Consider the following 14,554-nt stretch of genomic DNA (forward strand, 5'->3'; position numbering starts at 1 on the left):
CCTGGTAGGACACTTAACATTTTGGTGGAATTTGGAGAGCACAGATTTCAAACATGCCTTATTGAAGTCCCCAGCAACAATATGGACATCCTCCGGGTGCTCTCTCTGCTGTTTACTGATAATAAGTCGGAGGTGAGTGCTGAGCTAACGTTATATCTTATGGATTTTTGTCGTTTATGGTGCATGACCCCAGCGTGTGTGTCCCACTGTTGTTTGCTCTGCAGGGTTATGAGTTAAGCAAGAGGCACAAGGAGTCTATAATTATCTAAAGATAAGCCCTTCGGGATGACCACATTGTCCCACACAACATCCGACACTTTAGCACAGGTGCTCTAACACTGGGGTTATTTCTGGATACTTTCTCCTCCCCTTACAGAGTGGGGGGATCTCCAAGAAGTTTAGGAGGCTTATGTTTCAAAGACAAGGGGCTTTGGCTAACAGCGGGATCTTAAGATGCCCTTGAAATGGCTCCAGGAGGCTCTGTTGTGCACTTTGTCTTTAAGCGGAAGATGCCTCTGTAATGAGGATTACGAGATAGTGTGTCACTCACGGATTGTTCAGGTGTGTTGGCTTTTTTTCCAGGTCTGCTCAAGAGTTATACAAGTAGGGTGGTGCAAGCTGTAATGTTTGATTCTTAGATCAGAAACTTGAATCACAAAGTTTCGTTTTAAGTTGACCCTCACTGTTGGAGGCTGGTGAGGCAATGAAGCGAAGAAGGATTGTTTAGCCTTCTCTGTCCACAGCACGGGGACCTCCCATGTTTCACTGGCCAGTGGCTGTTTTGGGCAGTGTTGCAGCTTTACCTTATGACTTTTTACAGTTTGAAACATTGCACTTTGTTACTTTCTGACCCAGCACTACCTGTCCTCTTTCTGAAAACTTGAAAAGATTATTTCGTTATAGGTTCTCACCAGTGTCCTGTGCTGGTCCATGAGGGACAATGGTCACACATGTGAGTGTGTAAGTTGGAGATAAAAATAGAGAGAAAACAGGAAAAAATATAGAGTAAAGATAAATAGATAAATCTTAAAGATAAGATTTATCTATTTGAATAGATAAATTCAAATATTCATGAAAAATTTTGCCTTCAGGCAACTTTGAAGTCTGATACCGATGTTAAGTCAGGTTTTTGAATATTGTTATCAATGAATTACTGCATTTACAGCTCTTATTATGCACTGGGCATGGGTCAGTATAACTGAGTAACAATTTCAAAATATCTAAAGAGCCATAATCATGCTTCAGTAACACAAGTAATTTTTAAAAATGGGACATTTTTCACCAAAATATTCAACTCTACCACAACAATGATACCAAAGAAAACTTTCCCCTTTCCTCAGAGGGTGAAGCCAAACACATTTTGTCCATTAGGGACCCACAGAACCTGAAGCCAAGTAACTAACACCTTAACAGACACACTCAAACACACATACAAACACACACACACCAAAGCAGGCTGTGGAGATGAGAGGAGGCCAGGGGTATAACTCTCTAAACGAGATCCCTCACTGGGCTGCCTACAGCACTGCCTGTAGCACACAGGTCAGAAAGAACTACCGGTGCATGTGTGTCCACTACACCTTGTACTCACTCAATAGTGCAAAAATATCATTATGCATGAGAATTTGCACACCCTATGTATTCCTGCATATATTCTGCCCCTCAGAGTGTGTACTCTGTGCACACACACACATTTGTGTGAATCTGAGTTATAGTAATATGGTCAGTTTCTAAGCTCTTGGCCTAATTCACTTCTCACCATCACAGCAGGACTGACACTCTCCCACTCAGCGTCTGTTGGTTTCTCTCTGATTGGCTGCAGTTCATCTGGGTGGGACTGGTCATGCAAAGAAGGCGACACCGTCTCCTTTGGGCCGTCGTGCTCATCACGAACCCAGCCTGCACTGTCCTGACCAATCACTTCTGCTTCCTCGGGCGGTGGATGAAAGGGAGGCGTTGCTCGCATGGAAGACATCATTCTGGGAAGGAAAAAAAATTAAGGGTTTAACTTTGGTTTATGAACTACAGTTATGTCTACCAGGATGGATGCTCACTGAAGTGACACATGAACAGCTGCCGACTAGTGCTGCTGTTCTCACAACGATAAAGACTAAAAGATATTTGTCACCAGCCAGACTAAAGCCAAAACCTTCCTGGAAACCATGATGCACTTTCTGTGGAAAACTGCAAACAATGACACACCAGCACGGGAAAATAGAGCAATGCTCCAAAACAAAAGACACAAAGTATTTGGTTACATTTTGTTTTGACAGACATTCTTTTCATAACAATATTATCACGATTGGACTCTTCTTAAGTGCTGGAGGTTAGTTAGTGTAAATTAGCAGTATCATCAGTATCAAACTGTGCCAAAAATGCAGTTTTCTACTTTTAGTGTGTTAAATAATTTTAGATATTTTTTTTTCCACCACTGACTGCACTAAAAAAGCCACAAAACACTGTTGGATGATTTCACAACCATGCATTTGAATCGATAATTCAAAGCCACAACTTTATTTAAATGCAGAGACATGAATGTGAAACATGTAATTATGGTTTAGTCACACACAAACAATTTAAAGTACATATGATATTTTTGGTATTTACTCAGGCACTCATGCAGCGCGACTCACATGTTTTCATCCTGAATGTACATCAAGCGTGCAAACACACACAAATCCACTCTCGTGGGGATAATCTATTAATCTATTATGCAGCATCAAGGCCTCTCATCACCTCGGAGCGCTTACAAAAGCAGACGCTATAGTCTGCCGAGTTTAAGTGGAAAAAATCTCACTTTTTTCTAATATAAGTCTCAGACTGAGTCGCCAGGCTAATGCATCATTTTCTGTAATAATTTCCTTTCATTTGACTGTACTTGTGAGGACATTTGCTGACCACAGCTAAACCCTGCCTTCCTACGGGCTTAGACGAAAGGAGGTCTAATCTAAACACGGGCTCACTTGTCCTCAACATATATACGAGTACACACAAACGCAAATACACTAAATACATAAACAATTCTACATTAATAAACACAAATCTAAGCTAAACTGTTAGGTGACAACTGATGGATCAGCCTGCTCTGAGCTGCTTTTGCTGTGATTACTATAGCCGGTGCCACCCACCCTTCCACATACATGCACGCAAATGCATACGCACAGCTTCAGTGAAAAACTGATTACTACTTCAGCATCGGCTGCTCAGTAAGTCAGAGCAGGCTGTCTCTCTGATATACGCAGCCTCCTGGGTGCTCTTAAGTGTTACATCTGACCCTCAGTCAAATGTCTGAAAGGGCGGAGCGGGGGTGCAGTCTGAATGCATGAGGAGGGAGAAGAGGATGAAAAAGTATTTAATAGATAGAAGCAGTTAATAAAGAGTGAAATGAATCGAGGGAGCAAAAAAAAGAAAAAAGAAAAATGCAAAGACCGGAAAAAGGATGGAGAGGACAGGAATGGGAAGTTCAGTTCCAGCGCAGGTCCAGACTGATTATTTGAGAACTGTTGTGCGTCCATTTGTGTGTACAGTATAGCTGAGTGATTTGCTCAGTGAATGCGAGGGCCGTAATGTTCAGTGCATGTTGTCTCTTACTACCTCTGGTGGAACGCAGCTTCCACCGACTCTGTGATGCAGGAAAAATTAGAGGGTGGATAGTGGCATGCTGTGAAAAGTGAGACCTGAAAACGTTAACAACCATGATAGTCCTATAGACTGAAAGCCATCAGAAATACAATGTAACTAATTTTACTGAGAAATTCTATACCTGTTCTCATTTATGTTCCCTTTTTCTTGTTACTTTTTACTTTACTGAACCTTATTATTGCAGTTTTTACTCCAGTACTGAAATGCAGTTTATTTGATGCATGTAGGTTAATCCAGATGATATTTTTTTTCAAGCTTTCAAACCCAATTTTAAGTAAGTCTGGCGAGCCTTCTTTACAAGTCATCCAAGTTTCACAACTTTACAACTGGCCAGCAGTGCCATCCATTCACAGCCAGATTTAAATTTAGTAGAATAGTGCGAGGTTTGAATTTCTCAGGCCTTCGTTGTATTACACAGCGATATGAGTGTAAGAGCCCAGACAACCAACAAACAGCAAACCATAATCCACGATCAACTCAGGTTATCCAAACTGGAGCGATGAGAGAGCGTTGGGCAACTGGGGAGGGAGAATACAGAAGACAGCCTATATTTAGCTGACAATATTGCTGGTGCTGTGTTTATGAGGGAGCTTAAGACTTAGTTTCTTGGAACTGGTGTCTCATATGGCCAGGAATGCCCAGACTCTTAACTGCCAGTGATTGGGTTTCTCCATGCAACAGTATGGGGGTTTATTGGTAAGCATGGCAAGCAGGTCTTTTGTGATTAGAGCAAGAAAACGGTGTATTTCATGACCTGATCATTAGACAGAGTAGCATGCTATACCAAAAAAAAAATGCTGATTACTTTAGCGCATGATAGAAATGTGGCTGATTTTTTACATTACCTTCTAAAGCTACACTATGAAACTATGAACACATTTTTATATTTGCAAAAAAACATCACAGTGAAAGAAAAGTGTTGAATAATGAAGCCAGAATGAAAAAAAAACGTGATCATTTTTCTTTGTGTCACTGTTTTCTAAAGACTATAAGAGACTTAGTGAGTTAGGTGTATTTTTTAGGCATGTTAGACCGCTGGACATGATAGTATATGTTAAAAATCAATTATGCTCTATAACTAATAACTAATCCTTGTTGTCTTTGAGCTGTGTGGTCATAGTCGTCTGAGATTCTCAAAAAATATGAAACTGCACATTTATGTGTCCTAATTTAAAGAAGAAGCTTCTTCTTTTTTTTTTGGTCTCGACACAACTCATTAACAAAATGTCGCCTGACATGTAGGCAGAAACTGAGTTATTATGGCTGAAAAGAAACAACCTTCCCCCAGTGAGACGGACAAAAAAGAAAGTCTTCCTATGCCGAGGCCCTCTCAGGAAACACTAATGTGATGGTAATGTTACACCAGTACCTGAAAAACAAATTCATTTTCACAGGCATCACTCCGAGGCTCTCCCAAAGCCTTTTCGTATTGTCAGATATCTAGAAAAACATCAAGACTTTCCCCTGGAAACGGTTCTCCTGCCTAAGATGTTTCTTGGAAAGTGATACTGGTTAGATTGCCTGTTTGATAACTGAACAGAGCATGCACTGTTGAATGAGAAGTCTTAATTGTTCATCAGCGTGCATTTATAGTTTTTCTGCTTTGTTTTCCTTGTTTGCTTTGGTTGTTGTTTTTGTTTTTTAATGTGACTCCAGGAATCCAACAAGCTGTTAATAGCATCATTATTAAATCTATGTAATATGCACATTTTTCACCTACTGTCTTTAATAATCACAATAAATGTATGCCCAGCAATTTTTCCTTTTTGGTTTATGGTCCTTTCTTTCCTTTGCTGTCGGTGGAAATTTTTACAACCTTTAGCTCTCAAATGCACTCAGCAAATAAAGTGCTGGTGGTGGACAGCTATCTAAGTCTCCTTCCAAAACGTGGACAGTAACTTAGAATCCCTTTGTGTGTGGAAGAAAAACGAAAACCAGGGTCGGTATTTGGCAAGAAAGCGTTGTTCAGATCTGGCCTGGAACCTGGCGACTTGGCAGAAACAATCAGGCATTGTGGAGCATGGACGGAGAGGGACCTGTGACAGATGAGAGCGGGAGAGAGAGGGCCCCCTCTTAGAAAAACAGTACACAAAGCGCCATTCAGAACCCAGGTCCCTTCTGCCACTTGTGGAGCTGGAGAAGGGCTCCGACAAAGGCCCCCAATTCAACCAATTGGGTGTAAAATCTCCAGCCGTCCCAGCTTTACAGAACTAAGGAAGTGGGAAATACCAAAGAGACAGAGAATAAGAAGAAAGGGGAAAAAAAATCAGGAGAAAGAAAATAAGGACTTTCTTGGAATTGTTTGTCTTTTGGATAGGCCCAACAAGAAAATAAGGTGAAAGAGACCAAACCGAAGATTTTAAATGGAACACTGTGGCCCTTCTCCGAGTCTTTCTCTGCAAGAAAGATGACATTATCAATGGCATTCTCACAATACCATTTTGCAGGTTTTCTCCATCATGTCTACACATTATATGACACTTTTAAACTCAACAAAGTAACGCAGGGAGACGTTTGCAGAAAAAAGTGCTTGATGCTATAAGCAGAGCAGTGGGCTAGTTTAGCCATGATGTTTAGCATTTTATTGGAGCATTAAACCACACTTCACTGTCATTAAAAGTTCTCCATTACGCATGGAAAACTGTAGAAGCGATGCATTTCAAGTTTCTCAAAAGTTGTACATTATGACTGGTGTTTACAACAATAAATACAAGAACACAACAAAGCTTCACAAAACACACCAGAAGTGTTTTGGAGGAGACGTTAATGGGACAGAAACTAAAGCATATCAGTAATATGTGTTTCGTATAAGACTGTAGATACATGTTTTTTATCAGCCGTTTACTGTTAGTTTGTCATTTCTGCAACTTTTTCGTCACATTTTTGTCTCTCCAGAAACACTTGGGTCGTATTTCGTGAGGTTTTTGTGCACTTGTGCAGCGTTTTTTCCTATTTTCCGATGTTTTCTTAAGTTCCAGTTTCTTTGATCTGGCATACGTCAACATGAAATTCTGCATTGGCTTTCCAATAGAACATTCTCATAATGAAATTAAAATTAGATGTAATATAAAATGAGCTGATATGAACCAGAAATATTTCTTAAAATTCATGAACAACAAACAATATCCAAACATACTTGATTTTGTTCGTTCGCTTTGTTGAAAACGTAAGGAATTGTTTAATGATCATCAATGAAGTTCATTGAGAATTCACAGGTGTGAATGGGTGATGTAGTTTCTTTCAATGGATAAATAAAGAAAAAGAGGGAGAACTGGACTTGATGAGAGCAGCTCCCCCAACTCTTAAATCTTATGTCTGTCTGGACTCTCATTAGATCATCGCAGAGCGCTGCAAACAGAGGGCACTGTCATAGGTCAGACATGTGGAATGTGAACACACACATGCTGCCCTGTTTTCTCCCAGAGATTTCTCATCATGGGTCTTTTGCCCAAAATAGAAAAGTTCAATAGCAGCAGCAGTTACCCCCCCCAAACCAGCCAATTTCATCACTGGCTTAATAGCAAGAAAAGCAGTTTTTTTTTCTGAAACTCCAGCTCATTGGATTTCACTTACAGAGGCAGCTCTGTAGCTGTGCAGCCAACAAGTAGCTGTTCTATTTCACTGCTGTAGTTTCGTATCACACGCAAAGGCAGGTATTCTCTGACCTTTTCATGACTTAGGTGAAACAATGAAAGAAGGTATACAGTGGGCGGATGCTGTGCATGACTGTTGGGTCCCAGCAGTGTCTGCATCAATCAGCCATCACAGCCAAATCCTTCCACAAATCTCAGGTAAATAGAACTTATTGTGCGAGTATGTTACACTGAGCGGCTCTGTGTATTTACCACGTCAGAAAATATTTACAACCACAAGGCACTCAGAGGGGAAGGGTAGAAGAAGCATTTAGGCAAGGTACAAAGTACAAGTTTAGCTCTTATTTAACAAACTGGTGTGATTCTAAACTGTAAGAATATAATCTAATAGTTGAAAGAAAGCTTTTTTAAATTTCTAACTTTATTTAAACAATGCCATTTGCCTCTGTGAGGGCAGATGACGTCAATTTTTGTCTGCAACAGACACAACATGTTGCCTGTTTTTTCATATAATTGGTTTAACAACTTGGTGTAACACAAGTGGCTAAGATGTTGGTATACAGTTTACATACCAGATATGCAATAGTTTGGAGGCAATGTAAATGTTTTTTTAACAGTGCCAACACAGAATTTCCACACTTTCACAAATGAACACAAAGAACACAGGGAAAACCCACACAGGCACAGAGGATAATGCTGCCCAACTAACTTACATAGAAAACATTTTATTTCTATCACGTCTGGAAATAGATCAAACAAACATATTTCTCTACATGAGAGACGGCCTTATTAACTGCTGATTGGTTATAAGGTGTCGTTTGTAGTTTTTACCTTCAGTAATATGGTGGCGATGTTAAACTGGTGCCACACAGTGAGATCAGAACTATAAAATGTTCAGTCTGTCAGATGAGCCACTGACAATTAATAAAACAAAAACAAAGACAGAAAAAGAAGATTTGGTGGATTTCTATCATTTAATTAGCATTAACATGCCATATCAGGTGCAATATGTTTATATACAATATATTTTAAAATCGTGTTAATGATATAAAATTTTAACCATGTAATGTAATGTAATGTTATCAATTTACAAAACAAAAAAACAAAACAAGAAATCCTTCCTACTTTATGAGAATGTGGAAAGAAAATATTTTTATACTCCCCAGCATGAAAAAAATGCAGTTTAAGGATTTCATCTGTCATCATACGGACACCTGGAGCAAACACAGGGTTTGATGTCTCCATTAGTCCTGCTGATGTAAAAATCTTAATCAAAGCCAACAGTGGAACGGTTACCAAATTATGAATGCATCGTTTGTCAAGTGGGCGTAAACACACTTTATTATGCTCTGGGCCTGTGTGTTCGGCTTCTGTACCTCGATGATGCCGGACTAAAACCGCAGACCCCCAGAAATCCAGAAGTGGCCTTAGTGACCAACACTCTCCCTTGTGCTTTTTATTTTTCCTGGCATGTGAACACACCCCTAGGTAACACAAATACAGTACACATATACATTTATCTACTTCATGGCAACGATACAGCGTAAACCAATGAAGAGACCATTGAAAACCAAAGTCAACACTCAGTGGCTCAAAGGGACTGTTTGTCTGCAGCCCCTCGCTCACAGCAGTTAGAAGCCCTGGTTAGTGTGAATATTTTCTGTTCTAAGGTATGCCTCATACTATGTCGCATTAACAGACAAAGTCAAAGAGCGGACGTAATTATACCTAAAAATTTATAGTAACAAATACTGAAGGATTATAGAAGTACAAGGTATCTCTATAAGTTGGAAGCTTGCAAAAACGATTAAGAAACAGACTGTTTAATGAAGCATGTGAGGAATACAAATAAGTATGTTTTTAATTACTAATCATGCTCAAAGGTGTAATTTCTTGTGAATATATGCATGCATATGCATATACATTATAAATATAAGGCCACATCCAAAAGCTGAATCAAAACTATGAGTCTGAGTATTATGTAACTTTTAATAAAACTGAACATTCATAAACGAGCAAACCTATCAGGTACTGAAATATTTTATAGTCGGGTGGAAACAAGGCTTACATTATGATGGCAATTACTTGAGGACCCTTGAAAACCAACACACATTTGTTTCTGTTCTGCTCATTCGTTTAATTGTCTACACCAGCATGTGCTCGTCTATGATCTCGCTTCCTGCTGACCTCTTTACACCTTTGATTTGTATCAGCTTAAAGCACACACAGCTTGCCATATGACAAACACCTTATGTGAGGTATTATGCTACAGTATATATCTGCGTGAGCTGATGGCACTAATTGAAGCTACCAATTACCTTTGACCTCTGGAAGGCACCGGAAACCTTTGACCCCTTTGGGAATGAACATAACTCCACTGTGATGAAATAAGCTTGTTGCACAAGTTTTAAGCCTTGCTGTGCTTTGACCTCCGATATAGTCACTGAGAAGCTGTAAAGAAGGGTGAATCCAATTATCTTAAGAATAAAGACAAAACCACAAAGTCCCTCTTTTTCAGAAAGAAAGACATTAACTGTACTTGAACTCATCCTTAAGAACTGAGTCAATATTAAAGTGTTTCACTCTGCACAGATGCAACTGGGTGCGGTTAAAATATCTCAGAAGAATGCAAATATATTTACTAAATCAAATACATCAAGGAGATTAACTAATCAAATTGGGTTCATTTTCCAGAGAATTAAGTTTCAAAAGTATATTTCAGGGTGACAGCGGCAGTACAAAGTTATCACAGAAGCTTGTGGCGATACAACAGCTGCCCTCACACATGAGTGATCACATTAGCCCAGAGGCAAGCAGCAGAAAAAAGCTTTAATAAGTAATTTTAGGACTCGAGGGTCTCGCTAAATTTGAGAACAATCATCAGACACGCTCAGACATGTTCAGTGTTCTTCAGTCCTAATTTACTGCATTGGCTTACCCTGTTCAAAGTTATAATTCATAAATTGTTGACTTAAGAGGATATAATGGTCCAGAAGAATTTAGGTCTCAGAAACGAGTGAATTCTCACTTTTGCATCACTGATATGAGGTGCCGAAAAAACACGCTGAAAAATGCTCTTCATTAGGAAAAAAAAGTCACAACAATCCTAAAAAACAGTAAATGTTTATAGCATCTTTGAACACAAGGGTGAAAAGACATAATCAGCGCTAATACCCAGATACAGTGCTCTGAAAAAGGACCGGACGATCTCAATTAGTGACAAATTCAGTTTGAGCAGATTTTCAGCAATAGTATTTTTTTAAATGCCTCCAATGCTTTAAATGCTTAGATCGTGCCATTGTAATGGAAAACCAAAATCCTTTAAAACTTTGATGCAAACAAAAGAATTAGAATCAAACAAGCAGCTCTAGTGTGTCACATCATCTGCAGGAGCGTCCAAACAGGTGGCTTTTAGAGCACCCGGGAGACGCGAAAGCCTGCTAATCCTAGATTAGGACTGACAAGTCGTTTCACTGCATGTCCCCATTGTAATCCCAGTTGCCGCTCTATCCGCTGACAATAAGCTTTGTTCCCTATCTGAGAAAGAGCTTTGACGATTTGTTAGCATGAAATGAATGCATTATTCAGACGCATGCTACTTTCAGTCAGTCAATAAAAACATAGTTTTATTCAATTATTAACCATTTTAAATGCATAATGTGTACAGATGGCCCTACCAAGTCATCTTTGCTAAGAACATGGGGCTTTGCTTCCATTCATTTTGATAGTGGCTAACATGTACGCAACATGCAAGGAGTAAAGATGGTGGGAATGTGATTGCATTTTTAATGTATCAGATGCTTATAGATGCATGTACCCGAAACTACAAATCCAAGAATATAAAATCTTTACATTTTCCAAAAGTGAAGTTAATATTATGAAATTATCTTTCCGATTAAAGCACACATTGTGTGTCTTCCTCATCCTTTACAGCAACATTGTTGCAGATGTCTGTTCTATGTGCATTTGTGTTCCCTCACATTAACCCTGAAGGTACCAGCAGGGAAGTTTTCAGTGCTGCTTTTTGAATATTTTAAATGTTTCATTCCTTTTTTTTTTCTTTGTCCAATTGTGTCATTTTTACACTGAATTTACAATGTGGCTCATTTTACAATAAAAAGCAGCAATAACAAAAAAAACCATTTCCTCAGTTATTTACTTTAACACTTTTTAAATTAAAAGGGAAATTTTAAAAAAGGATTTTTTTTTAATTACTAAATTTTCCTAAATTTATTTTCAAACTTGCTTGCAATCTGTTTTTTCATAAGAAAGGCTACTTTGTCTACATATGCAAAACCTCATGGTTACATTGAGCATTCAAAACTTAACAGTAACTGTAGAAGTCAAGAAGGGAAATTATTGGTGATACATATATATATTTATTTATTTCAATGTGTGTATTGTGTGTGTGTGGGGGGGGGGGATTATTTAAATGACAATTATGCATAAAGTGATAGTTAATATTTGATACCTTGGATGAGTCAATAAACACTTGTATACTGTAGCAGAGAGCAATGAAATACTGAAGAGACAGCCCTGTAGCTGGTTTAGAAGAAAACAGGCAGTAAAAAAAAGAATAGGTCACAGTGCATTTTTTTGTCTGGAATATGAAGAATGTAAAAACACATATAAAACTATACACAGCCACAGCCTTGGGTGTCGAGAGGTGTGCGTGCGTGCTCCATAATCAGAGCCTCTTTAAACCACACAAAGTATCCATTGTCCTACCATGCAGAGAATACACATTGTTCATGGTGCACAAGGCCTAACTTCAAACTAGGTTGTTAATCTAGCCAATCACAGCAGTCGATGTTCACAATGACTTAAGTCCTTGAAACAGGGTAAATATTTAATACTAAGGTGGAGTTGGTCGTTCCAGAAAGACTGATGTCAGCCGTGGACAGTCTATCGATTGTGCATAATATAATAAAATCCATCTTACATTTGTTTATCTGACTAGTGGATGATATGAACATTCTGGCACATAAGCAACATGAGGGATGTTTTCAGTTAGTTTGGAATGGACAGGAAAAGGCAAGTATAGCAGTAAGACAGAGAAGAAGAAGGAGCTATAGCACGTCTTCCACTGGAAAGCAAAATAACCACGGGCAATGAATCAAAATAATTTACAAAAAGAACTTGGATTGGGTGGAGCGCTTTATGCGAGTGTGTAAATATCCCTCTCTGTTTGCTCTCAGTTCGTGGTTGGACTTGAGTGCGACGGTTACTCGTCCAGCTGCTTGATTTTTATCGCATTAAGTAACATATCTGGACAAAGGTCTCACGGGACCCGCACAAGAATTTCACAGTTGCTGGAAGGGAGCAATGTTTTTAATACGGCAGAGTTTCTTTTCTGCCTGGTGCCACTGGATGATTCTCGTCCTCTGTACGCTCGGTCTCTCTCTCTCTGTACAGCTGTTTTACTCTCCATCACAGCACTGGGCATGCAGGCTGTAAATCACAATTAGGGGGTTCATTAGATATGGCTGATTTATTAAGACCCAGGGCTTGTCTCTGAGCCTTTCAGCCATATATTAGCTAACTAAAGATCTCATACATAGTTATGAGACATGCTGTTTACTGTATGGCATATAGGGTCATATGCCAATAGACATTAATTATTGAGTAAGACTCCATAGGTTAAATTAATAGCATCCAGGCGATAAATCATTTGGATTTGTGTATTTTTCTTCAGCGACGCCTGTGTGGCACGCTTTTTTTCTGCATATCTGAGCGTGTATCTTTTTTATATAACAACAAACTGGCAGCAGCATCAAAATCTGTCTCTATTATCAGCAAGCAAACCGGCATTTGAAAAGGAGCCAAGCATTTTGGAGCCTTATCCAAAGGCTTTAACAAACATGCTCTAGAGCTGCTCGCCCTCTTAAACACAAGCACATAAATTTGGCCTGCATTCATTTCCCAGTTACTTCAGTCTTAAGTGTCTCTGGTATACATAATACAGCATTGTTACCCCCGTAAATTATCACATTGTGTGTCAGCTTTTGTCAATTGCCTGAAAACACAAACCTCGATAAGGTGGTGTACATACTCTGAGTTATTTCAATTTAAATGTTCCGGCCTGCTATGCTTCGTCTGCCTGTACTGAATGCCTAAACTTAGCAAAGTACATCAGAAAAGCATTGCAAAAACATCCTGAAACTGCTAATCAAGCAACTTTTGATTTCGAAAACAGCCTTTCACAAACTTGGGCTGTTATCCAAAAATCGCTTGTGTTATTTCTTGTTCCTCCTTACATACCAGCATGCCTGCTCATCCCGTGTCACCTTATAGGCCAAGATAGTCCTATGATTAGTTACAGCTTGAACAGGTGAGCTTCAACTTGTTCAGACCTACTTATAGTGAAATCCTATTGTTAAGAATAGAAGAGGGTTTACAGACACAGAATAGATGGGAAGAAGCAATAAACAAAGTCTTGATTCCCTCAAAACCCTCACAGTACTTAAAAAGACGCTTATATCATAAGATCAGTCGGACATGCAGGATAAAATAAAGCTAAACATCAGCTACGATTCTGTGTCAGGTGAATGTGTGCGATGGAGTCACTCATGGAAGTCTTTCATTTTATGTAGCATTTGTAGCATTTTGGTTGTGTCAGTTTCTAACTTTTTTCATGATTAAAATGCTAATTATTATTGTTGTTTTCAAAATATAAAAAAAACCCTGTAACATCAGCCAGTCATAATTTCTCACCATCAAGTTTACAACGTTAGATGGAACCTGTGTATATTGAGCCCCTTTGGTTTAAAAAAAATTGTTTTTCAACACCAACGTTAAGCTCCTAAGACTCATAAATGCATGCAGCATTTAAATGTTACTAATCTGAGCACAGGCATGTACTTGGAAACTCAGCACATACTTTCTTCTCGCTGACTCTTGCTACATAACTAATCGAGGGTGACAGAGAACAAAGGAGAAGATTAGAGGATTTAACGTGTGACACAGCCACAGGTCAGCAGGAGGTTTAGTCTCTAACTGTGATTATGGGCAAGCAGGTGTCATCAGAAGAAGTAGCCAAAGACAGCGCATGTATGCCCTGCTGAACTGCTTGTTTCAGTCCCAGTGGGTCAGGCCTGCGACACAAGAATGTTGTGTAGCTGGGTAAAACTCAGAGACATTACTTAAACCACTGACACTGCTTGACTCTGACAGCTCCAGTCGGTGTAAGCCTTTGTTTGGTACTAAATAAACATTCAAATTTACTCCAAGGACTCTTTTATTACAGTGAAAGGCACTGTCTTACTACTGCTTGCCTAATATCATATGAATAACAAGCTTGTTATTTGTAAAACCAAAGT

General features: G+C 39.1%; 1 protein-coding gene across 8 annotated transcripts in view; it reads right to left on the reverse strand.

The window, feature by feature from the left end:
- Positions 1 to 14,554, reverse strand: part of LOC146515080 (transcription factor SOX-6-like) — a 100,087-nt gene that overhangs the window by 65,556 nt on the left and 19,977 nt on the right. For all 8 annotated transcript variants that reach the window (XM_085165462.1, XM_085165463.1, XM_085165464.1 and 5 more), the window contains one exon: positions 1,760 to 1,979. In XM_085165462.1, coding sequence (XP_085021588.1) covers positions 1,760 to 1,979 — 220 coding nt within the window. The remainder of the gene's footprint in view (positions 1 to 1,759; positions 1,980 to 14,554) is intronic.

This window comes from Neolamprologus multifasciatus, chromosome 7 (assembly GCF_963576455.1).
Source record: "Neolamprologus multifasciatus chromosome 7, fNeoMul1.2, whole genome shotgun sequence".
NCBI classification, from domain to species: domain Eukaryota; kingdom Metazoa; phylum Chordata; class Actinopteri; order Cichliformes; family Cichlidae; genus Neolamprologus; species Neolamprologus multifasciatus.